This window comes from Aulonocara stuartgranti, assembly GCF_965226115.1.
Source record: "Aulonocara stuartgranti genome assembly, chromosome: 1".
Lineage (NCBI taxonomy): Eukaryota > Metazoa > Chordata > Actinopteri > Cichliformes > Cichlidae > Aulonocara > Aulonocara stuartgranti.
In genome coordinates, this window is record NC_138939.1 from 27,532,677 (window position 1) to 27,559,768 (window position 27,092).

The following is a 27,092-nucleotide window of genomic DNA, read 5'->3' on the forward strand; positions in this document are numbered from 1 at the left end:
ATTGAACTCGGTAGACCCTAAGATCATCAGCCCAATTACTCTTGGTACAGCCTAGATCTCGGCTTAAGACCAGAGGTGACCGTGCATTTGCCCTGGTTGCTTCTAATTTGTGGAACAACCTTCCCATTGCTATTTGTGCGTCCGACTCCATCCAAACATTTAAATCATGACTAAAAACTCCCTTATTTAACCTTGCTTTTCCAGTTAGTTAATACTCCTATACCATCTTCATTTATGTGCTTACCATTATATATATCTCTTCACTTGATATCCATGTGTGTCTATTGATTATGATGTGATATTTACTCTTTATTTAACTTTTATTCTTGCCCAATTAGTGCCATTGACCCGCTAGCATACTCGGTACATTGCTAATGGTCTTTAATTATTCATGTTTTAATCTGCTGTACTATTGTGAAGCACTTTGGTGTACCCTTGGTCTTTAAGTGTGCTATATAAATAAAGTTGTTGTTATTAATTTATTGGATTAAGATCACATAAGAAGCTAAATGACTGTCGTACTGACCAATTAACTCATTATGTGTGTAGCCTACTACAAGTGTTTGTTGTGCGTTTGTAGTTAGATGGAAAGTTGCTCAGTTCTGGCACAGGCCTGCTAGTTTTATGTGCCCCCTTATTACTTTAATCCTGACAGTACATAAATATACAGTAAACACAAAGCAGCTGCTGATTGCAGTTCATGTTCGTCAGTGTTTGCTGAATTCATTTCTGAAGTTGAGTCAGCGAATTACATTTTAAAGCCGTAAGCACTTACACATTACAGTACTTATTTCAACTTCAGTTAATTCATTCAAATCATAAACACACAAATAGACTTTAGATAAAAAATAGTAATAACAATATTTAAACAGATCCAGTGTACAAATAATTTCATAAGACAGTCTGTTCATATTTCTTTATTTGTGGGTTTTTTGCTTTTCTGTTTTCCCTGATCATTGTTACGCCTTTGTGAGTGAGGCTGATATTGTTGCACTATGTCCGTCTGGTCCTCGAAGAACTGCTTGACCTAAGGAAAAGACAGTGGGGGGGGTGTGTGTTACAATCTTCATTTTAATGTTTCACTGTCAGCTGCTCACCGTCTCTGCTCTGTGAAGGTACACACCTGCTCCAGCTGTTTCTCAGTGTCATTCACATCCACACCTTCCTCTCCTCCTACCTGGCCACCAGTCATTTCATACAGATTTAAAATTGCCATCTTAATCTGTCCCAGCTTCAGTGTTTTCCTGGCAGCCGTTTCCTGTATGTTATTCCATTTCTTCTCCTGCATGAACACAGGACAACCAGAGTTCATTCAGAAGACGCCAACATCTAAGGCCGTCTTAGCACTGAAGCTGGGATTTTGATCCAGGATTATGTGTCATACCCATATTAGACCTTCAGAGTGAGTTTTCTCCAGCTTGGTCTGGAGCTGAGACAGCTGGTTGTTCCTCTGCAGCAACAGCAGGTTGTGCTGTTGCTCCAGTGTCAGCAGTGCTTTTCTCTGCTCGTCAGCCTGCTCCTGTGCCTTACTCTCCCTCTCAGAGAGCTGGCATCTGAAGTGGAGGAGACTCTCTAAATGATCCGTGAGCGCCGCCACACCTTTAAACTGCAACACAATTACTCTCTCATTAAGGATGTAGCCCGAAAAGCAAATTACCATCTATTTCAAACGTGCCAGAGTTTGCCTGCGATCTGAAACAAATCCACTGCTATCATCAGCAATCGTTACCCCAAATCCCAAAAAAGATGGGACGGACTGTAAAATGCAAATACAAACTGAATGCCGTGATTTGCAAATCCCATAAATCCATATCCATCACATTCAAATTGAGCTGATATTTTTTATGAGACAGTCAAATATCTCACTTTATCCATATATGTTAAAAACAGGCATTAAAGCATCAGATGATGTATTGAATTGAGAATAATATTTGTCACATTTATTGTAATACTTGTATTCAAAAGCTACAGTACCTTAGTTATTTTGAGCAGCTGCTCCAAGAGATCTCTGTACACAGAGTGTCTCTTCACCTGATGCTCGAGCTCCTGTTTCTCCTCAGTCAGTTTGGCCAACTGCTCCTTCAGCCTCTCTATCTCCGCCTCTTTTTGAAGCACCCTTTGTCTCTCCTGCTCTGCTTTCTCGATTGCTCGATTAGCTTCTTCATCCTAGAAGCAGATTGAGGGCCTTACTTTTTTGTTCCTCCCATAACATTTATAGCATGTAACGTGATCTCCTGTCATACCTTGTGATACATGTCAAAGCTTAAATGCAGGTCTTGCATTTCCTTTATCTTCTTGTGCAACTCCTCTTCACGCTGTTGCAAACTCTCCAACACCTACATAAACCCACATAATAGGGTTAAAAAAAAAAATTATGCCAAAATTTGTATGAGACTTTTGCTACAAGAAGACAAGTATGTCGCAGTTCTGGGCTGTAATGAAAGTACAGTTTAGAGATACTTATATTTTACTTGCAAATCTGAATTCTTATGCTGTCCTACTCTTCTTCTTCCCTCTGAAATTATGAGCATGGGTAGCAAAATTAAGATATTTGTATACAAAACATATCAAGTGCTTATAAAATTAGTTACTGTACATTAAGTTGCACTGTTTAAAACAATTAAGATAAACATTTGATCATTACAGTAAAACATAAACTTAACGATCTCCATCTGTCCAGTTAGGAAGCATAAACCAATGTGAATCAATTTCACCTGCTTTAGCCCAAATGAAAGTGACAACAGGTACACTGGAGAGGCACAAATAAGACATGTCTCCAAAAAGGGAATGGTTTTGCAGGTGGTGACCACAGACCTCTGTTCTTGTCAGGAAACACCAAAACTGGCACTGATTCACACTGAGCATATTTTACACACGTTAAAGAGTCTGGAGACACTATGGCAAATATTATGCTGCCTGCAACATCAACCAGCATGACTGGTTTGGCAGTGGGTGCATGATAGTGTGAAGATGCATTCATACTATTTGTGAATTTCAATCCAGTTGGTCCCCCTAAACGAGGTGGGTCCCTCATGCCTCCCTCATGGAGTCTGATTCTGATAGTTTGTTCAGAAACATGCACAAGTAGCATACTGGAGGTCATTTTGAAGGGCTTTAGCAGTGCTCCTCCTGTTCCTACTTAAAAGTGCAGATGCTGGTGCCCAGCTGGGTTGATGCCCTTCTACAGCCCTCTGGCATAGCCAATCTCCTATTATCTCTACTACTAAGACTGTGCTGGGAGGCAATAGGCTTCTTTTTTTCTTTGGGGGGGGGGGGGGGGGGGGCACATACAGCTCCTCCAGTGGGCTGAAGAAGGAACCATCTCATGCAACCACTACTGACAAGGACACTAGCAAAAACTAAATGTACAGAAAAATCTCTCAGGAATAAAGAGAGAGCAATGGCCTGTGACCACCACCTGCAAGCTGCATAGACGTTTAAATTCATTAGTGTTGTACTGCAATGAATGATCCCTTAATTCTTTTAAAGATTATGGCATTTATATGAATAGTTCCTGATATATCATATAACATAGTCATACACTTTTACAGCAAATAGATTTTATTTATTATTTAGATTTTATTGTTAACAACACTGAATGATGGGACAGCCCTGCCACTGCCTTTAAGTGGCAGATAACTGGCTGTTTAGATAATTGTTTAGGAATTAATAGATGCTCCCAATAAAGTGCTCTTAATTCTTTGATGAAACTTAAATACATTTGTTCGTTTTTAAGATTAGAAATACTTAAACATTCAGTAGTTACAGTGCGTTGGTAAAGTTCACGCTACCCTTCAGACTGATCGTTCAGCTATCGCGAGAAGTGACTGCCTCGCGTCTCGAGAAATAATTCCGCACCTGTTTGCTTTCCTCGTACTTAGCTTTGAGCTCTTCCTGCTCTCGCTGTAATACTTGTAGCTCTACGAGGACATAGCTACTGTCGCGTCCCGCTGCTGTCCACATCCTGTTCACACACAAGCAGCGGCAGAAAGTTAGCAGCACTGACCGCTCAGATTGATGTTGGCTGGGCTTCACTCGCTCGGACGGGAAGAAGCAGCACACAAACTCACCGTGAAGCCGACTCCTCAGGCGTTAGCTGCGAGAACATGACTTTATGTGTTGTCTTTTCAAATTTCAGCCAGAGTAAACCGTACGGTCTCCAAGTTTTACTCTCCTTCCTGCAGAAGACTCACGACTCTGTAGCGTTTCTATGGTAACAGTTCTGGGAACCTGTAAAGGCGCAGGTCTCCGCGGCAGCGGCTAAAGTTGGTGCTGCAGCCGAGACCCGTAGAAAACTGCACCATTTTTGTGCATTTCATTTTATATCATACAAATGGAAACCTGCAATCATTTACATTGAATACTTAAACATTTGTAATTAAATTGTTGACTAAATAACAGAAATGCTATTGATTAAACAGGTAGATTTCTAGGTGTTTACCACTTGTTTAACCTACATCTGCAGTTTAATCAGAATTAACTGACAGTAACCAAACAGTCCACTGATTGCCATAAGATTTTTGACCAGAAACAGTTGGTAGCTAATTACTTCCATCCACACCAAACCTTTAAGATCCATCTATGGCGTATGTTGATGTCATATTCCTTTGCAGCCATGCTTCATTACAGATGAGAGTTGCTCAACAGCATTCCTGACATTTCACAGGCTGTGAGTGGTCACTGAACCCTCCCATCACAAGCATGCAGTGAAGGAGCTCACATAAACTCACAGAATAATAGCTCAAAAAGTGAATTATTTCCTTCCTATTAATATCTTAAGTAATTACAAATTGTATCCAAATCTTTCACTTGGGTAAAAGTGCAACAGTAATGTAAACGTGCTACACGGCCACTTTTAAGTAAGTCTTTTTCTTTTTAAGTCTTTATCAGAAAGAATTAGACATGAAGGGGAACATTTCATTCTTTGGCCCAGAGTAGTTCTACTGTTCAGTTCTTATTTATTTATTTGTACTGAACCTTTATGCAGCAATCACAGTGTTATGGGAACATTATGGTTCAGTGGTGGCAGTCTGTGGGCAGAAAGTCAAACTGCATCAAAAATATGTGGTACAACCAGTCAGTGGGCTAATCTTGCTTGTGCTGTTGTTGGTCCATCAGCCACCCATGGTGAAGAATGAAGTTATACAACAAGTGAAAAGTGTCTACAGCAGCCGCTGCTTGTACCCTTCATGTTCTATTTTTTTGGTCTTTGATGGTCTTTTTGTGCTTCATCTAGATTGAGCGATGTGCAGCTGGGATTTTGGAGGCCTCAACAGGAACATATCTGCAGTGGTTGAAAGCCCCTCTCTGTAGGCAAATACTAATGAAAACGGACACAAGTGTAATAGTGCAAACTAAGCATAATTCTACCTGTCTTGGATCTCCAAGGCTGCCCCTCCTTAAAAGCCACCTTTGTTTTGACTGGCTGCTCCTCACCTGCTAAACCTTCCCTTTGGAGGTGTGGCCAGATAACAGAAATCGCAACACACTGACGTCGGCTTGGCACGCAAACAAAAATAAACCCAAAAAAAGAAAGAAAAAGCTTCCAATTAAAGTATTTCTTATGCAGGATTATAGATTTGATGATGTGTTGATTAGTATGGAAACAAATAAATGGCTATTATTGGTTTGTTTACACAGACATGTTTTTAGATGGACAACATTTTATAATCTCAACGTTCTGGTTAAGGTTTAAAATATTTATCCACAAAAGTAAGTAGAAACTACAATTACACAGTAAAGGCAGTAAGGTCTGCATACCGACGCAACAGAAATACTAAGCAGCATGATAGAGAAACACCCTCATTCCACTGATGTCTCTGCAGTTTAAAACAAATAATCTGAACTTTCAATAAACCCTGGAGTTTTATTTCTGCGGACTTTATTTTGCTGCGTAGTCAAACACTGCTGGCCTTAATGTTTGCCACCCTGCAACTAGGCACTTTAGCAACCTATTGTCTGCAATTATAACAAATGTGGTATGTCGGCGACAAACAGGGACAATATCTGCGGCTTAGCTGGAAGACCCGATATGTGAGCGTCGAGCCAGCTGTGTAGTCAAGACTACAAGTCTGTGATTAAAACAATGAACAAAGATATGAGTCATACGCAATCACACATTGTCTCCTTAACAGAAAAATAAAGAGTCATCTCTCTCGCTCCTGCTAACTCCCGCACACAGAGTTGTCTGTACCAAACACAAGAGAAAACAAAGGGAGAATTTTTCCACCAACCATTAAAAAAACAATTACACAGATGTCACCAACATGGGAGCCATGAATTACTGGACAGTGTAATATTAGAACAAAATATTTGATATGACCGTTCCATAAAGCACGCTTAGTGTGTGGCTGCTGATAACACTGAGTTGGTTTAAGTGCTCACTCAACATTGATAAGCAATGGCTGAATTATGGTGAAATACAAACTTCATCTTATGTACGCACTTGAGTGCTTACACACACAAGATCATTTACAAATTTTAAACACAAACACACCACGTGCACAAAGAGTTCCATACAAAAGTGTAGTACAAAAATCGTTCAAAGGCAAATTGCAGTTCAATACCTTTAAATGTTTACAGACAATACAAAATGTAACTTTTAGTTATAAATTGTAACATGTTTTTATTAGAGGAGGGAAAGCTCCACAAAGTAATGTTACTGTCGCATAATAATCTTGACCTATGATTAAATCTCTAAAACTAATATGGGGGGAATTTCCAATGGGATTCATATAGTGGAAAAAAAAGTTGTTGTCGTTTTTCTTTGCGAGGGGAGGGGATCATTAACGATTCCCTAATTTTTCACTAATTTCATACAGTTTCAGTTTGTCATGTACTGTTGTATATTAAAATATTTTGATGGGAATCATGTTTTAGCATGTATCATGTAAATATATACCCGTCATTAGTGATAATGTTACAAAACTGCACTGGGGTTAACTGCATCACCGCTGCTAATGCTACAGCAAATGTGGGTCATATTTGGGTCAGAGGTCAGTATAGGTTAGTCCACACCTTCATCACTTTAGTGTTGCGTCAGTGCAGCTTTATCAGTTATGACTGATTTTCAAAACCATTTCTTATTTCTCACCGTCAAAATATACTTTTGCTGTTTGGGAACAGATTATTAGGCCTCTTCTGGTGCTTCTACTTCTTTTCAGGGTGTTTCGTTCACACAGTGATGAAAAATCATTGTCTTTTTAATACAGTTTTTTTATCCAGACTTAACAGGTATTTTAAAATGTTTAAAATGCATAGATTTCTGTCATATTAGGTCATTTACAGATTATATGCAGACAGCTTAATGCTCACATTTGTAACCATCTACAAGAGGCCCATTCTGAGGTATCCTGTTGCTATAAACTTTTAATAATAGACATACGAAACTAAATCAATTCAGACGTTTCTAGCTGATACATGTTGCTACGTGGAATTAAACCTTATATTACAAACCTCATTTGTATAAGTGACTATATCAGTCGAAGTTACCACAAGTTACCATTCATTTGGAATTTATGTCAGATATTCTTCTCGTGTAGCTCTGCTTTGTTCCTCTCTAACTTCTGAGAACCTCCACTATGTCCACCATCTAATCACTAACTGTGCCTCTAAGTGATTTGGTGCTGAACAGTGTGTTTATCTCAGCTCTGATGAGAGGGAAGCTAAAGCGTTTAAAGAATTTGTTAGTCAGCATCACTTCTGCATTCGATCTACTACGGGGCAACTTGTTGACAGTCTTTAATTGTTTGTGTTGTTTCAGATTGCTGCTGCACATTGTCAGCACTGTCTTATTTCTCCTATTTTCATCCTTATTTTAAGTAGAAAAAGCTTTACCTCCTTTGGTCATTTTAGTTGTATTCAGATGATGGATCCACAATAGCTGTTGAGCTCTGACACATAAACACTGTCGTTTCATTAATGTCCACTGTCCCATAAAATAAATAAGCGTAAACATTTGGTAATACTGATTACTGCTGCAGAAGCTTTCTGACTAAGGTGCCTTAGTCCCTGAATATACTACAGAATGACACAGCGGTCCTTTACAACAACCGTGCTGTCATACCGTTGTCATGCTACAGCAGTTCTTTTTCATTCACGTAACTCATCAGATGGAAATGAATGCATGCATTGTGCTGAAAGTGTAACGTAAATCTCTCTGCTTCAGAGCCTTTTCTGACAGGAACAAGGGGAGACCAACAGCACACTGCTCGCAGGAACGGTCCAGGTCATACTCCCTGCACGCATTAGCTCAGTCTTAGTCCACATAACACACAGCCAGTGACTTCACCATGACATCACAAGCAGCTGAGTAACAATCTCGGGTGCCTCTGCTGTCCTTGTCTTCACTCATCAGTACTGATTCAGCTCTCCCACAGTCTGCTGTCCTTGACGTTATCTTTATGAATCCAAGTTTGTCATCTTTTATCAGCTGACAAGCAGTTCCTGTAGTGCATCAAGGCTGCACAACGCTTTCAGTCTGTACTGAAGACTGAAGTCCATCAGACGATAAGGGAGTCTCGGCTGAGGAGAGTGCTCTGATGAGGACAAAAAAAAAGTGTAAATGATCAAAGCAACAACATAGCATATCTTATTGAACAATGTGAGGCAGTAAAGAGAGAGTGGACATTAGCCAAACGTGGTTATTATGGTGAAGTGGAACCTGGGACAAAGTGCCTTCAACTCTTTTGTGAGATCACTTGAAGATTCGTTTCAAGACCTTACTTGAGGTCAAAACACTGACTCTTCTTAATCGATGTGTTTTGTAGAAGACGTCTTTGACACAATATAACATTTTGACCCAGGTTTGTGAGTAAGGAGACAACCAGTTATTATTGTTATAGTGGAGTTGGAGATAGAACAGAATCTTCTACCTAGTTTTCATTCTGGTAGCATCTGAACCTGACCTGCCAAAGGTACAACAACAACACTTACTACAGGCCTACAAACCTTTTTTCAACTCTTTCCCAGCCAGTTCCCTGAAGAAGACATTTTAATATGAGGTATTTTCAATTATAAAATACATTAGCTTTTGTGTATAATTCAACTAGAGCTTTCTTCAAGTTCAGGTCGCACGGAAACTTTGAGGCCTAAAAAGTTGCAAGTCCACATTAGCAATTTCTGCATATTTTAGATACTGTTGGCTTTATTTGAGGTGCAGAAATCGACCAGCCAGGGACCGGAGTCAGACAGTGTGTCTCATTTCAAGACTTTCTGCAAATGCAACAGGCGCACAGCAGGGTGAACAAATAGTTGGTAGCATACTCCCAGCCATATGCTATGAGCAGCCAAACTTTGCTAGCATGGGGTTGTGGCTATTAGCGAGTTCTTCATTGTGAGCAAAGACACAAAGTTTCCCAAAGTAAACCGTGGGGACAACCACCACGAAAACGTTTGTAACAACAAACCGAATGAGACACCCTCACTTTTACCAAGCTGAAAATGTTAAAGATGCTAACCAAAGATAAGCAGCTAAAGCTATAGCTATAGAATGAAGCTCTGCTTAGCTCTGCCCACTTTTTCTAGAAACTGAAAAGAACTTTAACCTAATCCGTAAAACCAGAATGATCAATTATTTCTTTATTTATAGAATGAAGTGGCTGCTGTGTTCGACTGCCCTTGTTAACGTGACACTTTGTCCTCAAACTATTGTACAGGATCTCTAAGCTCATGAGTTCCTCAACAGTTTTATGGGCTCCTAGCCAAGTGCACGTTATTGGAAACACCCTCAAACAATGGGGAAATACAGCACTGGGTGTTTAGTGATTTGAAGCTAGCCTAGTGTTATCATTTTTCTAGTCTGTATTCATTAATTACACACCAGTACCAAGAAAATATATTGAATATATACTCTATACTTTAAATCCTTAAATTTGCATACAATCCCAGTAATTCACGATGTTACTCACCACTTTCCTGGACTTGTTTCTGGGATCTTCTCTGTGACTCGCTAAGGAATGAACGGACGGCTGAGGGGAGTGAGTGTTTCCTGGTGACGACCTGTCAGTTCTTACTCGCTCTGTCTCCGTGTGAGGAGGCAGCAAATCTGCGTCGGGCCTGTTACTAGGTGAGCGACTGCAGTGCCGACTGGATTCCCCGCTGCTCTTTTTCAGGCTGCTCTTCGAGGGTGTGTCTGAATCTTCATCACCCCGGGCCCCAGTCCTCCCCTGGGTAACCCCTCGTAACTTAGCTTTACGCTCCAGCAGGCTGTTGAGGAAGGTAGCATCATAGTCCTTCTCTTGAGAAGAAGTTGAAGGTGGACCTGCTGTGGGAGGAGGTGGGACAGTGCGCTCCCTATCTGACGTGTCCCTCCTCTTTTTGGGTGAAGGTAGTGGGCTGATGTCATGTCTGTTTTTCTTGATCCGCCTGGGTTGCTCTTCGCGGTCGCTGATGTCCTCAACCTCATTTTCATTACTGTGATAATGCTGAGGTGGGGCAACTCGGTGAGAAGGGTATCGGCTGTACTCCAGATGCTCCATCTCATACTCTCGCTGTTCTTCGTCCCTCCTCTCTGCCCCTCTGCCTCCTCTCTGCTTGTAACAAGCAGCAAACTCCTCCAGCTCGTCCAGTGAGCCGGTTCGCCCTGCAGTTCGGTATGTTTTTCTTTGAAGATGTTCAGAGCGAGGGTTCCACCTGTAAAATACGACATGAGTTAAGTGTACGCCTGTATCTCTGCATAAGGCATTCTGTGTATTCAGACAGTCCTCCACCTGTTGTGGTTTTCCTCATTGTTGTGGTTTTGTTGCCGCTGATTCCGTCCGGGCCTGCGCGACTGAGACGAAGATGGAGGGTCATCGCTGTATCGGCGCGGAGGAAGAGGCTCGTCCCGTACGTGGCGAGGCTCTGGGTCAGGGTCATCATGATAATGGTGGGGAGATGGGGGATTATCGCGGTAACTCTGTGGCTCCGGACTGCGGTTTTCACGGTAGCGCTGAGGTTCAGGCTGAGTGTCGTGATCGGGGATGGCTGGCAGAGCGTTCTTCTGGATGTTGCGATATGTTTGGCGGAAGCCACTTTCTCCCTCATGGAGGGAGCTCAGTTCAGACAGGGCACAGGCTAGATAGAACAAAATTAATGAATTAATCAAATAAGTAACACCTGCCAAAAAATGAATTAAAAGCGCCCTTCTCCCAGAACAAGACCCTGCAGATGAAGAACATCAAGGTTTTAAAGAAGCTGCCTTAAGTGTGAAGTGAGAGTCATTAAAAAAAATACACTTTCAGGGAAGTAGGCATGCAAAACGGCAACTAGATAACATCCAGACTAGAGGAAATTCAGAAGGCAGATTTGCTGAGTGCAGGGAGTCATGCCAAGAGAAGACAAAAACAAATAAAAGACACTACCAAAGCTGCAGACAGCATCAGAACACTTTAGTAGTACAGTAAAGCCACAGAGCAGGTTTATGAGGCTTACACTGGTGGCTGGTGGACCTGGCAGGGTTGAAGTGAGCCAGCTGCTTCTCTACATACTGCAGCACCCTGAGAGAATCCTGATCCTGAGGTGAAGGCACGCGGTAGGGAACCCCTACAGCGTGCACGGGCACTGCAGATACACACTCGAGTCATCAGAAAGGGAACTTGGATGTGTGTTTTATTAGTTTGAGGACCATACTGGTGTTTTTCTACTTTACCATAAACTGAACAAATAACAAATAGTTTATCACAGGGACATTCGGGCTGACTACATTTCTTTTAACCTTTTTTTTCTAGCTCAAATGACAAAAAATATAGTTAACACATGGCAATCAGGTAATCACGAGTAAGTCCCCACCTGCTGTGAGTAGGGTCCCATCTGAGCCGGGGACTGAAGATATCTTGTCCACCAGAGAGGGAGGAGCAATTGGGACCATGGTCGGGACACCAGAGACGAAATACGGTGGGTAGGGAGGTGTCTGAGGTGAGGAGGTGGTTGTCTTTATACCTTTTCCTGCCTCATACACTTAAAGAAAAAAAGAAGAAGAAGGGAAAAAAAAGCAAAATATAATCTTGTTCAGACATGCGTCAGTTCTCCGAGCACAAACCTGTGCATTTCTGAGTGTGTGTTCATACTCACAGTGTCTGGGGCAGCAGCACGTGTCGGGGCAGCACCAGCAGCTGACGTAGCAGCAGCAGGAGTGAGGGCAACACTGACACCAACAAACTCCAATCAAGAGCAGGAATAACACACTGCCAAGTGCCACTGCCACCACAAACACCCACTCTGCAAGCACACACAGCACAAAATCCTGCACATAAATAAATACGTATGTCCTACTCAGCACACTGATACAGGATCAGGTTCATTTGATCATTCTGGAGCCATACTGTATTCTGAGAATGCCACGTGAAAAATAATGAGTAAAAACAAAACACAAAAAACCTTTAAAAATGAAAAAGTAGTGTAAAACAGTTCAAGCAGCCTGCTCATAAACACAATGGCCGTAAAATGTAACGCTGAGAGAAACTGAAGGCTAAAAATGTTATTATCAGCAGCAACCTTTATTCTTCATCCGTGTTTATATAATCTCTAAAGCAGGGGTGTCAAAAAAGGTAGGGACTAAAATTGGCTCAGCACAGGCTCCAATCCAGCCCCAGTGCATGGCTTTGGTAAATGTGAAAGAGAGCATACATATTGGACTTTCAACTGTTTTCTTAGCTCAGCTTTGGCTACATTCATACTTCACCAAAGTAACTAAGTAACAGAAAAACAATTAAATGACAGAAAGGGTTTTGTTTTTTTAGTATCTACTTACTTTGTATCTAGAAATGGCAGGGGAGGTTTGTTCGGTAAGACAAAAACATTTGTTGTGAATTAACAGAACTCTGTTTTATAATTACAGGACAGTCTGACCAGTGAGCTACCAGAAGATTCAGAACTTTTATTTTATTTAACACTTTTATTCATCACAACTGCAGGCCAAGGAGTCATGCTAACAGATTTATTTTAATCACTAAAGCAGCATTTCTCTATAAGGTAAAACACTGACATCTATGACTTTGTGTGTAGCCTGATTTAATTCTACCATTTTTTAATGTGATGTATTTCCTGTCAAAGCAGGAAAAAGGAAAAGTGAACTGGAGCGCACTGGGACATCACAAAGGAACAAAAGGCTGGAAAGCTGCAAGTTTATGTCCCCTCGTAGATTTCGTAGATTTTCTTGCACTTATTAACCTTGTCGGGTTGTTTTTGGATAGGAAAATGGGAACAAATGACATCTTAGTTGGAATATGAGTTACAGGAAAAAGGAATGATTGTACAAACTGTTATTAAATACCACAGCTTTGGAGAGAAGGATAAAGTGAGTACAAGAGATAACCTACATGTATCTGTCTGGGGGGAAGGCAAAGGAAAGGGAAGGCGAGCGCAGATAAGGAAGTCTTTAACAATATAAAACTAAAGATGTTTTCTCTCATACAAACAAACTAAAGGACACCAGAAGAAAACACACACTCATGTGCAGGAAACCTGTTTTTGCTACAGGAAGGAAAAGGACAGTTTACTGAACGCTTGGCTGCTACCACCAAATTGCTTGTTATGTGATATCGTTTGGAACCGTAATGACTCCTTAACACACGCACAGATACACACACGCACACTGTGGGAGTCATCGTGGACAGCAAGTCATGCTGGGAGTTGCTTCCATACAATCTGCACATTTATACATTTATACAAAAGAATCCGATGCATCATAAAGCCCTCCTCTCCTTTAGATTACTGTGTTTTTGACTGGATATTATCCGAATGGTGTGGGAATACTTGCTGACCACAACCACAAATAACTTTAATGACCATAATAGCTGTTTTCCAGAGCAGCTCATCTTAGTGGGAGCAACGACCAGCTCATTACTTGATGGGTGTGGATGAGTCTCTGAGTTAAAAGAAGGTGAATCACCAGCACTTGCTGCATTATTAGATGTTGTGGGTGAAGAACAGGTTAGACCATTGACTGTAGAAAACAGTCACTGGGTTAGACAGTGTTACAGGCAATATTAGCACAGGAACCACTGAACATGGTGTAAAAAGTGATCTTTTTTTATTCTTAAACTCATCTACATAGTTCCTATATTCATAGTCTGAGCAGTCAGCAGTGTTAGTATGAATGAAAGAAAGCAGGTGCAGGGGGGGAATGCACTAAGCCCCTACCTGGCATTATCTTCAAATCAAAGTCTGGCAGGAGGTCTTCAGGAACACCTGAGAAACCTGGAGAGAGAGCACAGTGGACGAGAGGAGATTGGGAAAGAGAGAGGAGAAGCAATGGAGTTGATATAAACTGAAATGACTGATTCAAAGAAAGTTATTGCAGTAGCGGCATGCATGCATTAAAAGTGATTTAAGAGAAAGACAGAGCAAAATACGAAGAAGGAATGAAAATAGACAGATAAACAGCATGCATGAGAGGACATTGTGGTTTTTCACTGGAACAGGGGTGTCAAACATAAGGCCTAGGGGTCTGAATTGGTCTGGCAGAGACAACAATCCAGTCCACAAGACAACTTTCGAAAATAGGAAGGAAGATCCAAATCTTTTACTTTAAACTGTATTTTTAATGTTTTACAGCCTCTATTAGTGATATAAACTTTCCCCACGGCTTTTCATATCACACCAAAGTAGCAAAGATAAACAATTAAATGACAGAAAAGAGCTACCAGAGCTTTAACTTTGTTACACATCACCAGCATTTATTGTTACGGTGAAAAGCTGAGATTTACTATTAAAATGACATGTCTTTTTCTTAGATCTCAGGGATTAAATATGTAGTTAAACATCTTTACACTGACAGAAATGGAAGTTTTACTGATCTGACACACTTAAGATCAAAGTGGGCTGTATGTGGCCCTCGGCGTACAGTTTATGGTCCCTGCTCTAGAAACATTTCAAATCAACTGATTAGAAGATTGATTGTCTGACTGCTGAAAAAAAACGAAAACAGACTGGAGTTTGAACGAGTCTCATCACTATAGCTGCCAAGTCAATGAGACTTTGTTTTTATAGAAGCCGACAAAAGTTACTAGAGAAAGGTCAAGTGTATCACGTAGCTTTTAGCTTCAAGAACTATAAATATCTTCATTCATAGTGTTGAAAGATGCACCTGAAATATTGAAGTATTTCCTGAAATGCCAAACTACTCCAACTATTCAGGTCAACCAAATGGTGAAGATTGGCTGTTGAGGTCGCTGCTACAGCAAAAAACACTAAAAATGTCATCTAAAATCTGAACTCCAGATGGCTCTTCTTTTACTGATTCCTATTTATACAGTTACTTTTCTTATGCTGTGTTTGTAACATTTTGGAAACAATTTACCTATTAAGCAAAAGTTTTCTTCCAAGAACTTAATAATTACATTAATCCCAGGCCAGCTTTATTAGCACTGTTTATTGGGGTGAAATAAAGACATACGTTAGATGCCTAACTGCACAATTTTACTCTTTATTTAATTTAATGTTTTCCACTAAAATGGCAGTGTGCTTGGTGATGCATGTTAAGGCTGATGTGTTGTCGATAATATTACATATAGAGTTTGTGCCTTTTGTCTTCCTCCCCTCACCCCCAACCAGTCACAGCAGATGGCTGCCTACCCTGAGCCTGGTCCCACTGGCGTTTTCTTCCTGTTAAAAGGGTTTTTTTTCTTCCCACTGTCGCCAAGTACTTGCTCATAAGGGGTCATTTGAGGTGGGTTTCTCTTCAATTTATTGTAGGGATCTTACAATGTAAAGCACCTTGACATGTCTATTGCTGTGATTTGGTGCTATACAAATAAAATTGAATTGCACTGAATCGATTTTAGATCATTTTAATCTGTCTAACCCTAAGTTTAGGGTTAGACAGATTAAAGTAAATGGTAAATGGCCTGCATTTGTATAGCGCTTTAGTCAGTCCCTAAGGACCCCAAAGCGCTTTACACTACATTCAGTCACTCAAAGTCATATCAAGATAAAAAATAAATACTAGTTTACTAGTTGTTTTTTAAATTTCTCAAATGTTCCTTAACACATTTTTAAAGAAGAAGTCAAACAAATGTCTGAATACAACATGTTACATGAGAGGAACTGTGTCACGAGCTGGTGCAGAAATGTGTGTGAATGTGTTTGGTTTGGGTGCGCAAGTGAAAAAGCCAGCATATGAGTGTGTGATACAAACAAGCACTGGTATTTTGCTGCTGAGTGTGTCATTCTGGCAAAGAGAGGAAAGGAGTGGTAAGTATAAAAAGACAGTTTGGAAAGGGTGCAAGCTGGACTACTTTGGCCTGATTCTAGCTGACAGTGCACATACCTTATTTAATATCTTTCTAGTAGGCTATACATGTTCTTTGCTGGATTTGAAAACAGAAAAAACCTATTAAGGTTATTGCATTTAAAAACGATGTCGACATTTATATCGCTTTACTTCAGACCGCTGCAATTTTTGTTTTTATCTGCTGCTGTCTTCTGTGATTCTCATGCTGTTGAAGCATAGCACTTGTCCAGCTTCTACTAAATCCTGAATTTGCCCGAAGACTGGTGATAAACCAAGGTTTTCTTTCAGATATGCAGGGATTGCATACTTGACCCTACATGCGATCCTGATAGGTGCCGTTTAACAAAGCCATATATACATCTCCTTCAGAGATTAAATGTATGGGGAAAATGAGACTATATGTTGGGGCTGTTTTCACACACTAAAACCAGACAATATTGAGCCCTTCCTTCCTGTAGGCTTATAGTCAGGGTTAAATCAAACTTGTCTGAACAGTTTCAAGAGATCAGTCTATCACACTAACCATGTATCTAGAATTTTCCATTAATATGTATAAACTAGATACAATAAAATAATTCAAATCTTTGCATTTTAGGCCATTAAATATGTATCAATAAGTATTAGGCCCAGATTAAGAAAAATAAATATATTACTGATCATCTTTTCAATGTCCTCATACTGATCATCACACTGTGTTTATGAGGTAAAAGAGAAATTCTTTCCTTCCTTTTACTGAAACCAATTCTGAAGTACGATTTCACTAACTCAGCGGGTATAGCAACCGCAGCAGTTTGTCTTGAAACAACAACTGTAATCTTCACATCTCGACTTTTTTCTCAAAGTAGATTTTCCTTCTTTTTTTTTTCTAATGTGACCTAATACTCCATCGTAAATGTGCACTGTGAATTTCTTAGATGCTATTTTTGTAAATATCCAAATAGACTGTATATCTACCTTTCCTAACCCTCTCAGTTGCCTTTTATAGTCTATGGACTGATTTCTTTTTTAAGGATGGAGGCCGGACTTTGTGCAAAAATCCAACCATGTGACACTTATACTTTATACCGAGTGTCTCACCTCGTTCCTTCTCTGCTGCTCTTAAGCTGATAGCAGTTTTAAAATAGAGTTCACTAATCAGTGAAGTGGTTGATTCAAAGTACAACACAAATTCTTTAGAAAAAATGACAAAAGTAGTACTGGCATGGCTTTAGATAGTGGATTGCCAGCAACAACGTTAGTGAGCAAGCCGGCTGCGGGTATCAGAGAATTTATCTGTGTTAGCGGGTAAGCCAACACTAGTCAGAAAAGCCTGTATTATCCAATGAAACTTGTCTGGTCAAAATTTATCTGAAGGGGGAAAACTACAAATATCAACACAATATGTTACTTCAGATGTTAGCTAATGTTAGCTAACACGTCCTTGCCCAGTGATAACACCTGGAACTGAAAAATGAAACCAATATCAAAGTCCCAAAAGAGACCACATGAGAAACGTGGACTAGCAGAGCTTGACCAAAAGAGGGAAGTCTAGCTGACCCAGAAAAGCAGCAGAAAATTGTTGAATTATTTTCTCTCTGTGCATTTTGTATCAGAACCATATTGTTTCTGACTGTAAATTTAAAACCAGACTGTTCGGCTACAGGATTGAGCTCTCAAAGGCCCACATTAGCATCACCCTCATCTATTGTCTATCACTGTGCTCTGCCGACCCTCCTCCACATCATTAAATCTTCCCTGTCTTCTTTGCTGTGAACCCATTTGCTCAAAAGACAAAAGATGCCTTCAGCCATTCACTGTGGCCTCAACTGTTGTTATGGAGACACAAGAAGCGCTTCACATGCCATATTAGCTACACTAAAACCAGAAAATATAGCATTTAAGCACCATGGTGGATTTAGGGTCTATCACATCAGGGTGAAAACTCACAGTTATGGAACCTGTAACACAACTATGGAGTGGAATTCACTCTATTAAGAGGAAACTGTAAAAGCTTACTGCTGATTACCTCTGTGTATGTGTGAGTGTGTGTGAGAGAGACTGTGTCCTTTTGTGCATACACATAAGTCTTTGAGTGGCAGCCTAACAAAAGTTCAGCCTGAGTGTTTTAAGGCACCAAGAGCTACATAGCCTCTCAACAGTTTCTCTGGTAACATGTAAGTGAACAAAGACAAGTACACTGTTACTGTAACACAACACCTTACTGATACATTCAAAATACACACGTGTGCAGACACACAGTGACGCTGAAGGACTTAGTTTAAGTCTAACATTGTACAAATTTCTGTGAAATCAATGACTTTTAACACAGTGTTTCAGTTGATTTACAAGCTACATATATTTGCAGGTTACATCAATAATTATGACACTTCTTAGTTTTGACTGCAAGTTCTTATCTTTCATTTAAAAATTCCATGTAAATTACAAGCAACTCACCAAGAACCAAAAGCTCCACAGACGCTTCGTTCTGTCCCTCCAGATCATCAGATATGACCACTTTGCAGATGTATACTCCACTGTCTCCCCACTGGACCTCTCCTATCCTCAGGTCAGCCTCTGAATTGGGGGAGTTGAAAGAAAAACGAGTGTCTTACAATTTTTGGCACTCTGGAATCAAAAATAATAATAATAATAATAATTAAAAAAAAGCATGACTTTCAAAAGCACGTGAATGATGCATGGTTGGAATTATTACCCTGAATAAATCTTCCCTGTTTGTTTGCATTTCTACAAAGTTCAAAGACTCAGATACAAAGTACTACACACATTACACTGCCAAACATCTCATTGAATACCACAAGCATTAATTAGGCTAACTGCCATTGTGGAAAAGCTTTCAATAAGATCTCAGAGCCTGGCAGCAGGTTTGTTTCTATTCAGCCACTTAATGGTCTCTTAGTGAAGTGGCCACTGATGTTGGGCAATAAGGCCGGTCTCACAGTCTGCGTAGCAAAGTAGTTCAGGGATATGTGTAGGCTAGTTAGGTTTTTCAGTATATTGTCTGTGAGCTCAGGATAATGTATGAAGTTATTTGTTTTTATGTTTCCATGACTGTGAAAGGATTCAGAAAAATGTCATTTAGCATATTTGAAAATCCCTGACACATTAAAAGAGCAAAATACAGTTAGGATTTAAAGGTCCAAGCTAATCGTCTACACTCACTAGCCACGTTATTTTGTAGAACTGTTAAACTTCTTGTTACAAAACTAAGAAATCAGCCAATAACACGGCAGCAGCTCAGTGCATTTAGGTATGAAGACAACTCAGTGGGAAAGAAAGGTGATTTAATGTTTCGATGCATGTTCAATCATCCAGGTAAGGAAATCCCAAAAAGTGGATTCTGTTCATTTGGACGTAGCGTATTCAGTTGAACGGTAAGATTGGAAAAAGATTGCTTATTGTCAATTTCTCTACCACATTCAGATGGTAGCAATCACAATTTGGCATAAACAACACTGCTGCATGGCTGCATCCTGCATTGCATCAACAGTAGAATAGAATAGAATAGAATTCAACTTTATTGTCATTGTACATGTCACAGGTGCAAGGCAACGAAATGCAGTTTGCATCCATCCAGAAGCTTTAGCCATACTATAGATATATCACAAATATATATTAGCAATAATATAGGTATACAGATATCTATAATACTGTATATATAGATATATTACAGTACAGGTTGGTGGTAATGGTATAATGATATGGGGATGTTTTCTTGGCACACTTTGGGCCCCTCAGTACCACCCAAGCATTATTTAAACCCCACAGCCAACATGAGTATTGCTGCTGACCATTTATGACTACAATGTACCCATCTTCTGATGGCTGTTTCCCACAGGATGATGTACCTGTACCAGGATGTCAACAAGCTCAAATATATAATAAGTGGTTTCTTAAACATGACAATGGCCTCCACAGTCACCAGATCTCAATTCAGTGGAATGGGAGATGTTTCTAGAAACCTGCTGAATCTATGCCACAAAGAATTAAGGCAAAGTGGGTCCAACCCAGCACAGCAAGGTGTACCTAATAAAAAAAACAGTGATTGTATGTTACATATAGAAATCTAGTGATAAAAGGAACATGTCATTGTCCATTGTCACAGTTGAGGAAGCTTAGCTAGAACACCAAATAAGAGGGTGGGTTTGGTGTAAGATGTAATATGATGGTGATATGATGTAAAGAGGGAGAGCCATGTGCATAAACATGACTAGCTTGCAGACTTTGCTCCATTTGGCTCAGGAGTCAAAATAAAAGACAATGTTGGTCCAATGATTCTATTGTGAGGAGGTTGACATATAAATACAGACAGGAAATGGGTTGTATAATTCACTTCCTTTTCCTGCTAACTGAGGAAGGGGAGGAGAGACAAGCTGCCACCAGTCTGGAATACAATCTACTTTTACTACTTAATACTACTTTTTTTCATTTAAAACTACATCTCCTTTTCTTTTCTTTTAATTCTTGCTGTCTTCAGAGTATGTTATAATTTCCTTTAGACTGTGTGCGCCAAATGTACACAGAGCCAAATGTACGCCATTTAGTTAGCAGAACACCCCCTACCCAGTCCATGCTGGCACAGACTCCAACCTCCCTGGGACCCTGAATAGGATTACATGGGAATGGATGACTGGGCGTCTCCAAAGGCAACAAGGTTGAAATTTTTCACTTTTTTTGCCCATTTACAACACTGACCTGTTTCGTTATAGGAGGTGGAGTGGGGACAGAAAGAGGCAAGAAGAGAAGAAGAGAACTCAAAGAGCCTTACACTGAGAGAAGTGACTGTTGGTAGGGTGGGATGTCCAGTGATCAAGAGAGTGAAACTAAAAGCGGGACATTGAGGTACATCAGAGGGAGGAGTCAGAGGTCAGAGTGAATAAGTGAACAGCGTGAAAACCATTTCTTTTGTCTGTAGCCCTGGCTCGTGAAGAGAAGGCCAGTTCTTCAAGAAGCTTCATAAATCTGAGGCTGGCACACAAGACTACCTCTCTGTATTCAACAAGAACACACACATACAGGCACACACAACTACACACAATCCTGTATACACGGCGTTCAGATATTTATATATGTATTTTACATCTCTGCTGATCTCTGAAAAGATGGTTTTGAAAAAGTATTCACACTCAGAACAACTGAAAGTGTTAAAAAGTATGCCGATTTTAGCAACAGGTTAATAGACTCCACATGTTGCAGCATCTGACTTGTTCCTTTTGGATATTTAGGTATTAAGGAATCTGGGAGAAAGGTGAGCCTGTGCCCAAGCTGTGGGTTTTATGAACCTTGCCAGGCTTGGCAAAACAAGAAAGAAGAACATAAGACTGAATCAATGCACTGAGGGAAATCTGTGATGCTGAAAATATCGTTCTGACATTATTTTACCTTTGCAGCCCTTGCCAATTCCAAGCAAGCGTGCTGTAATTCCTTTTATAATGCTGGTGAGCTCAATTTCAGCCTGTTATGCCACAAAAAAGTGCTGCTGTATGACCTGAATGTACAGTGGGGCAAAAAAGTATTTAGTCAGCCACCGATTGTGCAAGTTCCCCCACTTAAAATGATGACAGAGGTCAGTAATTTGCACCAGAGGTACACTTCAACTGTGAGAGACAGAATGTGAAAAAAAAATCCATGAATTCACATGGTAGGATTTGTAAAGAATTTATTCGTAAATTAGGGTGGAAAATAAGTATTTGGTCACCTCAAACAAGGAAAATCTCTGGCTCTCACAGACCTGTAACGTCTTTTGTAAGAAGCTTTTCTGTCCCCCACTCGTTACCTGTATGAATGGCACCTGTTTGAACTCATCATCTGTATAAAAGACACCTGTCCACAGCCTCAAACAGTCAGACTCCAAACTCTGCCATGGCCAAGACCAAAGAGCTTTCGAAGGACACCAGGAAAAGTATTGTAGACCTGCACCAGACTGGGAAGAGTGAATCTACAATAGGCAAGCAGCTTGGTGTGAAAAAATCAACTGTGGGAGCAATCATCAGAAAATGGAAGACATACAAGACCACTGATAATCTCCCTCGATCTGGGGCTCCACGCAAGATCTCATCCCGTGGGGTCAAAATGATCATGAGAACGGTGAGCAAAGATCCCAGGACCACACGGGGGGACCTGGTGAATGACCTGCAGAGAGCTGGGACCAAAGTAACAAAGGTCACCATCAGTAACACACTACAACGGCAGGGAATCAAATCCCGCAGTGCCAGACGTGTTCCGCTGCTGAAGCCAGTGCATGTCCAGGCCCGTCTGAAGTTTGCCAGAGAGCACATGGATGATACAGCAGAGGATTGGGAGAATGTCATGTGGTCAGATGAAACCAAAGTAGAACTTTTTGGTATAAACTCAACTCGTCGTGTTTGGAGGACGAAGAATACTGAGTTGCATCCCAAGAACACCATACCTACTGTGAAGCATGGGGGTGGAAACATCATGCTATGGGGCTGTTTTTCTGCCAAGGGGACAGGACGACTGATCCGTGTTAAGGACAGAATGAATGGGGCCATGTATCGTGAGATTTTGAGCCAAAACCTCCTTCCATCAGTGAGAACTTTGAAGATGAAACGAGGCTGGGTCTTCCAACATGACAATGATCCAAAACACACCGCCCGGGCAACAAAGGAGTGGCTCCGTAAGAAGCATTTGAAAGTCCTGGAGTGGCCTAGCCAGCCTCCAGACCTCAACCCCATAGAAAATCTGTGGCGGGAGTTGAAAGTCCGTGCTCCTCGGCGACAGCCCCAAAACATCACTGCTCTCGAGAGGATCTGCATGGAGGAATGGGCCAAAATACCAGCTACTGTGTGTGCAAACCTGGTAAAGACCTATAGTAAACGTTTGACCTCTGTTATTGCCAACAAAGGTTATGTTACAAAGTATTGAGTTGTATTTTTGTTATTGACCAAATACTTATTTTCCACCCTGATTTACAAATAAATTCTTTACAAATCCTACCATGTGGATTCATGGATTTGTTTTTCACATTCTGTCTCTCACAGTTGAAGTGTTCCTCTGGTGCAAATTACTGACCTCTGTCATCATTTTAGGTGGGGGAACTTGCACAATCGGTGGCTGACTAAATACTTTTTTGCCCCACTGTATCTTAGAAAATAAAACACAACCATAGGTAGTGCCACAGACGCTTACTGTTAATGATGGAGATGTCTCTGTTCTTGTAGTACTCTGACAATGTGACTGAGGAACCAGAGATGGAAGCCACAGTTCGGACGGTCCGACTGTTGTCAGAGCAGTCGAGGTAGCTGGCTGTCATCCCCTTCTCGTACCCTCTGCTGATTCCTCCCGTTCCGCTTGTCAGCCCTCCTCCACCCAGACCTCCGCCCAAGTTGTCGGGAAAGTTAAATGAATCCCTGGTGCGGTCGCGACAGTACGACTTGTAGACCCACTGCACCACGGCGGTTTGGTAGGACACGGTGGTGTACTGGCACGGCAGAACCACTGACTGGAACAGCACAGCATACTTCTTCTCGTCTCTCACAAACACTTGGACGCCGGAGCTGGATGGAGGGAAGACACCTGTGGGAGAAGATGATGAAGGCTTAGTAAAGTGTGAGAGATGTTCTTCAAAACAATCCATTGACAGCTCTCTGCAGAGCAGCTCCCGGTTTGGATTCAGAAGGAAGACGCTCCCTCTGCTTTTAAGATTAGACTGAAACCTTTCCTTTGTGGTTAAGCTTACAGTTAGGCTGTAATGCGGGAATTCACGTGAGACCACTAAGCACTTCTTCTTCACTCACCTCGTTTCACTCCCCCAGTGTGCTACTACAATGTTGTTACATTTTGTCCAATTTACTCTGTCAGCCATGGCAAATGGAACCCTGAGCCTGGGTCTGCTAGAGGATTCTTCTGTTAAAAGATAGTTTTTCCTCCTCACTATTTTAGGAATACCACTGCAGACAGCAACACAATGATTCAGATACTGAATAGAGCCCTGAAGAGACACCTGCTCCTGTTTGCAGAGTTTAAAAATATCTGAAAAACATGCTACCAGAGGATGGTGAATGACGTCATCTAGATATACCAGCAGACTTAAAAGAATTCCCAAGAATTCTTTCCTCCTTTAGCTGTAATGAAATGAAGCAGCGTGTGTGTTGGTTTGAGTTGCTTCAGCTCAGTGAAATCTGACTCTGAGCTGGCCTGATGTTGCTGTGGGGCATCTGAAGCTGTGCTACTCAGGGTCACATGATGAAGGTGGGCCTGGGATCGACAGTCCACTAACAACATTACACAGGAGAGGTAGTCATGTGAAATAAAACACACACACACGCCCAAGAACATATGTGCGCATTTGTGTATATGTGTCAAGCCAAGCTGTGGGAGGACTGGAACAGCGAAGAAGGGCAGAGGTAGGAATGAAGAGGGAGGGGACTTGGCTTAATCAAGACCCGGCCCTTTTATTTTCATTCTGTTACTGAGAATGAAGCACGCCCACTCCTGAGGGAGAGAGCTGAGTGAATTTATCCAAAATGCAACAAGCTACAGCAAGGGCAAGCACGGTGTTGTGTTTACTAGCAGTGTAACAACTGCAACAGAAACACTACACAAATGTTCATATTATACCAGAGTTCCAACATACCCACATATATCTTTTGAAGCTCAATTAAAGCATACCACCCTTGTGAAAGCTGTTGTGTGTAAAGATCGCTCAGTTTGGAAGAGAATACAACAGAATAATCTATTAGTACTGCGCAAAGTTTTAGGCAGGTGTGAAAAAATGCTGTAAACAAAGAATGCTTTCAGAAATATACATTTTTGTTCATTGGCCCCAAATGTATTCTGCAGCAGGACAACGACCTCAAACATTCAGCCAAAGTCATTAAGAACTATCTTCAGCGTCAAGAAGAACAAGAAGTGCTGGAAATGATGGTATGGCCCCTTCAGAGCCCTGATCTCAACACCATTGAGTGTGTCTGGGATTACATGAAGAGACAGAAGGATGTCTCTTCGTGTATCTGCATCCACAGAAGATCTGTGGTTAGTCCAAAATGTTTGGAGCAACCTACCAGCCAAGTTCCTTCAAAAACTGTGTGCAAGTGTACGTAGAACTGATGCTGTTTTATAGGCAAAGGGAGGTCACACCAAATATTGATTTGATTTATCTACTGTGGTTTTGGAGAACTTTGAGATTTCTAATGTTAAACAATGGCTTAGTACAATTTATTTACATTATTTTCATTACTTTACATTATTTAGTACAACAGGAACAATTAGTCAGCTGACTGATATGGACTTTTTTGGATTCAGAAGTTCAGCATGCTGCAAAATGCTTGGGGACCACTTGGTTAGCTGATCAACCAAAAATCAAATGACACATTATTTACATGTATTTACCATTAATTCAATTATGCGAAAGATATTCTGGTTTATCAGATTTAAAATGATTATTTTCTTTGTTTTAAATACCTGTACACTGAATATTTGAAGTTGTCCTCTAATTTATTTTTATTATTAGTATCATCAGCTCATATTTTCAGGTAAAAGTCTTAGGTTTTTAAATAAATGAAGCAATGAATTGACTCAAACTAAAGTCTGCTGAAACATAAATTCCTCAGGTGGGAACCTCACTCTGATTTCTAACAACTGGAGCCCAAAAACAAACAAACCCACAAGTCAGCTCTTTCCGGGATCACAGACTGTGGGGTCATCCTGGCTTTATTAAGTTTTCAGAGCCTTTCTTGTTCCAGATGAGAAAATAAAAGTCAGAGGAGGGGCTCTGTGTTTTGGATATTAGTACTGAGGAGATGGGAGTGGCTAGCAAATGTTTTGTCCTGCTGTCGGTCAAACGTGTTGCCTTCATGTGAAAAGAATAGGATGAAAACATGTGGCACTTAAAAATCTGTAAATCTGCTTCTTAAATGATTTGCCATTACTCTTTCAGAGCTGTTCTCCAGTCATAGTCAATAATGTTGGTACCCCTAATTAATATAATTAATATATATGTCGGTTTGATTAAAGATAGCACTTTAAAAAAACAACTTTAAAGCACATAACATGTACTTATAGCTGGCAGCTCCAGTGTGTCTATATAGCACTATAAATTTCATAAACATGTTACATAAACTGTAACAAAGAATGTAGGTGTTTTATGGAATATTCCACACACTCCTGATTACAGTCACTTTGCATGGATCAGGACATAAATAAAAATGATGAACTGCAGTTTTCTAGTTTTACTTGTCATTTGTAAACATTTTTACTTGTTGTTTGTTTTTTTAAGTATTGTAGGGATTTCTCTGTCTCTAATTTAGACCCAGTAAACGTGTCTGATGTTAGACCTCCTAATCCACAGCCTCCTTTAAAGCTTCTGGTCGGATCATTCACACATGACTGAAGCCCACAAACAGTCGACTGCAGCTCAGCTAGCTCAGCGGACCTACAAGCATTAAAACCCAAGTTAAAGGTTAACTGATGTGACTATTAACGTGAGGGGAAATGTTTGCATCTAAATGCTTAATTCTCCCCCCACTACATAGAGTCATTATCCCACAAAGTAGGCAGGGCACCTTACTTATCCACAAAGACTACGTTACCGTTACTCCAATCTCAGTTAAACAGCCTGTTGCAGCGCTGTACACGCACGGGAATCACATTGGAATTTTTTAATGCTCCTCTTTCTTACCTGCCAGAAAAACAGTAACAATCCAGCACTCATGGGAGGACAACATATTCCAAATCTTGGAGTTGAATTTCGTAACTGTTTTCTGACCAGTGCCGTCTTCTCTTCGCCTCCTTCTTGCCCCTGATCCGTATCCAGGCTCCAGTTAACTGGCACTTAACGGGACGGCGTCTCCACAAAAGCGGAACCTCCGGCAAGTTTATCAAAATAAGACGACTTCCGGAAACTGCTTTCGAAAAATAAAAA

The 27,092-nt window shown here is 40.7% G+C and overlaps 2 protein-coding genes across 4 annotated transcripts; both read right to left on the reverse strand.

Moving 5' to 3' along the window:
• Positions 1 to 907: 907 nt before the first annotated feature.
• LOC309714970 (cilia- and flagella-associated protein 73-like) lies at positions 908 to 4,714 on the reverse strand (the record flags this gene model as incomplete). The annotated part of the gene is made up of 7 exons (XM_082547740.1): positions 4,071 to 4,714; positions 3,859 to 3,964; positions 2,244 to 2,336; positions 1,975 to 2,166; positions 1,385 to 1,606; positions 1,124 to 1,282; positions 908 to 1,027 (listed from the first exon to the last, which is right to left on the reverse strand). Exons 1-7 carry the CDS (start codon positions 4,106 to 4,108, stop codon positions 908 to 910), a joined length of 930 nt encoding a protein of 309 aa, XP_082403866.1. The 5' UTR covers positions 4,109 to 4,714.
• A 1,147-nt stretch (positions 4,715 to 5,861) lies between these two features.
• On the reverse strand, positions 5,862 to 27,047 carry LOC309712043 (uncharacterized protein). 3 transcript variants are annotated; one of them, XM_082542626.1, is made up of 10 exons: positions 26,850 to 27,047; positions 23,360 to 23,746; positions 18,647 to 18,766; positions 14,122 to 14,178; positions 12,052 to 12,198; positions 11,770 to 11,937; positions 11,413 to 11,541; positions 10,710 to 11,055; positions 9,909 to 10,632; positions 5,862 to 8,537 (listed from the first exon to the last, which is right to left on the reverse strand). In XM_082542626.1, the coding sequence occupies exons 1-10, from the start codon at positions 26,893 to 26,895 to the stop codon at positions 8,502 to 8,504; spliced, it is 2,160 nt and encodes a 719-aa protein (XP_082398752.1). In that variant the 5' UTR covers positions 26,896 to 27,047; the 3' UTR covers positions 5,862 to 8,501. The 3 variants fall into 3 exon arrangements, with proteins under 3 accessions (XP_082398752.1, XP_082398754.1, XP_082398753.1); XM_082542628.1 differs by lacking the exon at positions 11,413 to 11,541; XM_082542627.1 differs by lacking the exon at positions 14,122 to 14,178 and having other exon boundaries at positions 26,850 to 27,046.
• Between the last annotated feature and the right edge of the window lie 45 nt (positions 27,048 to 27,092).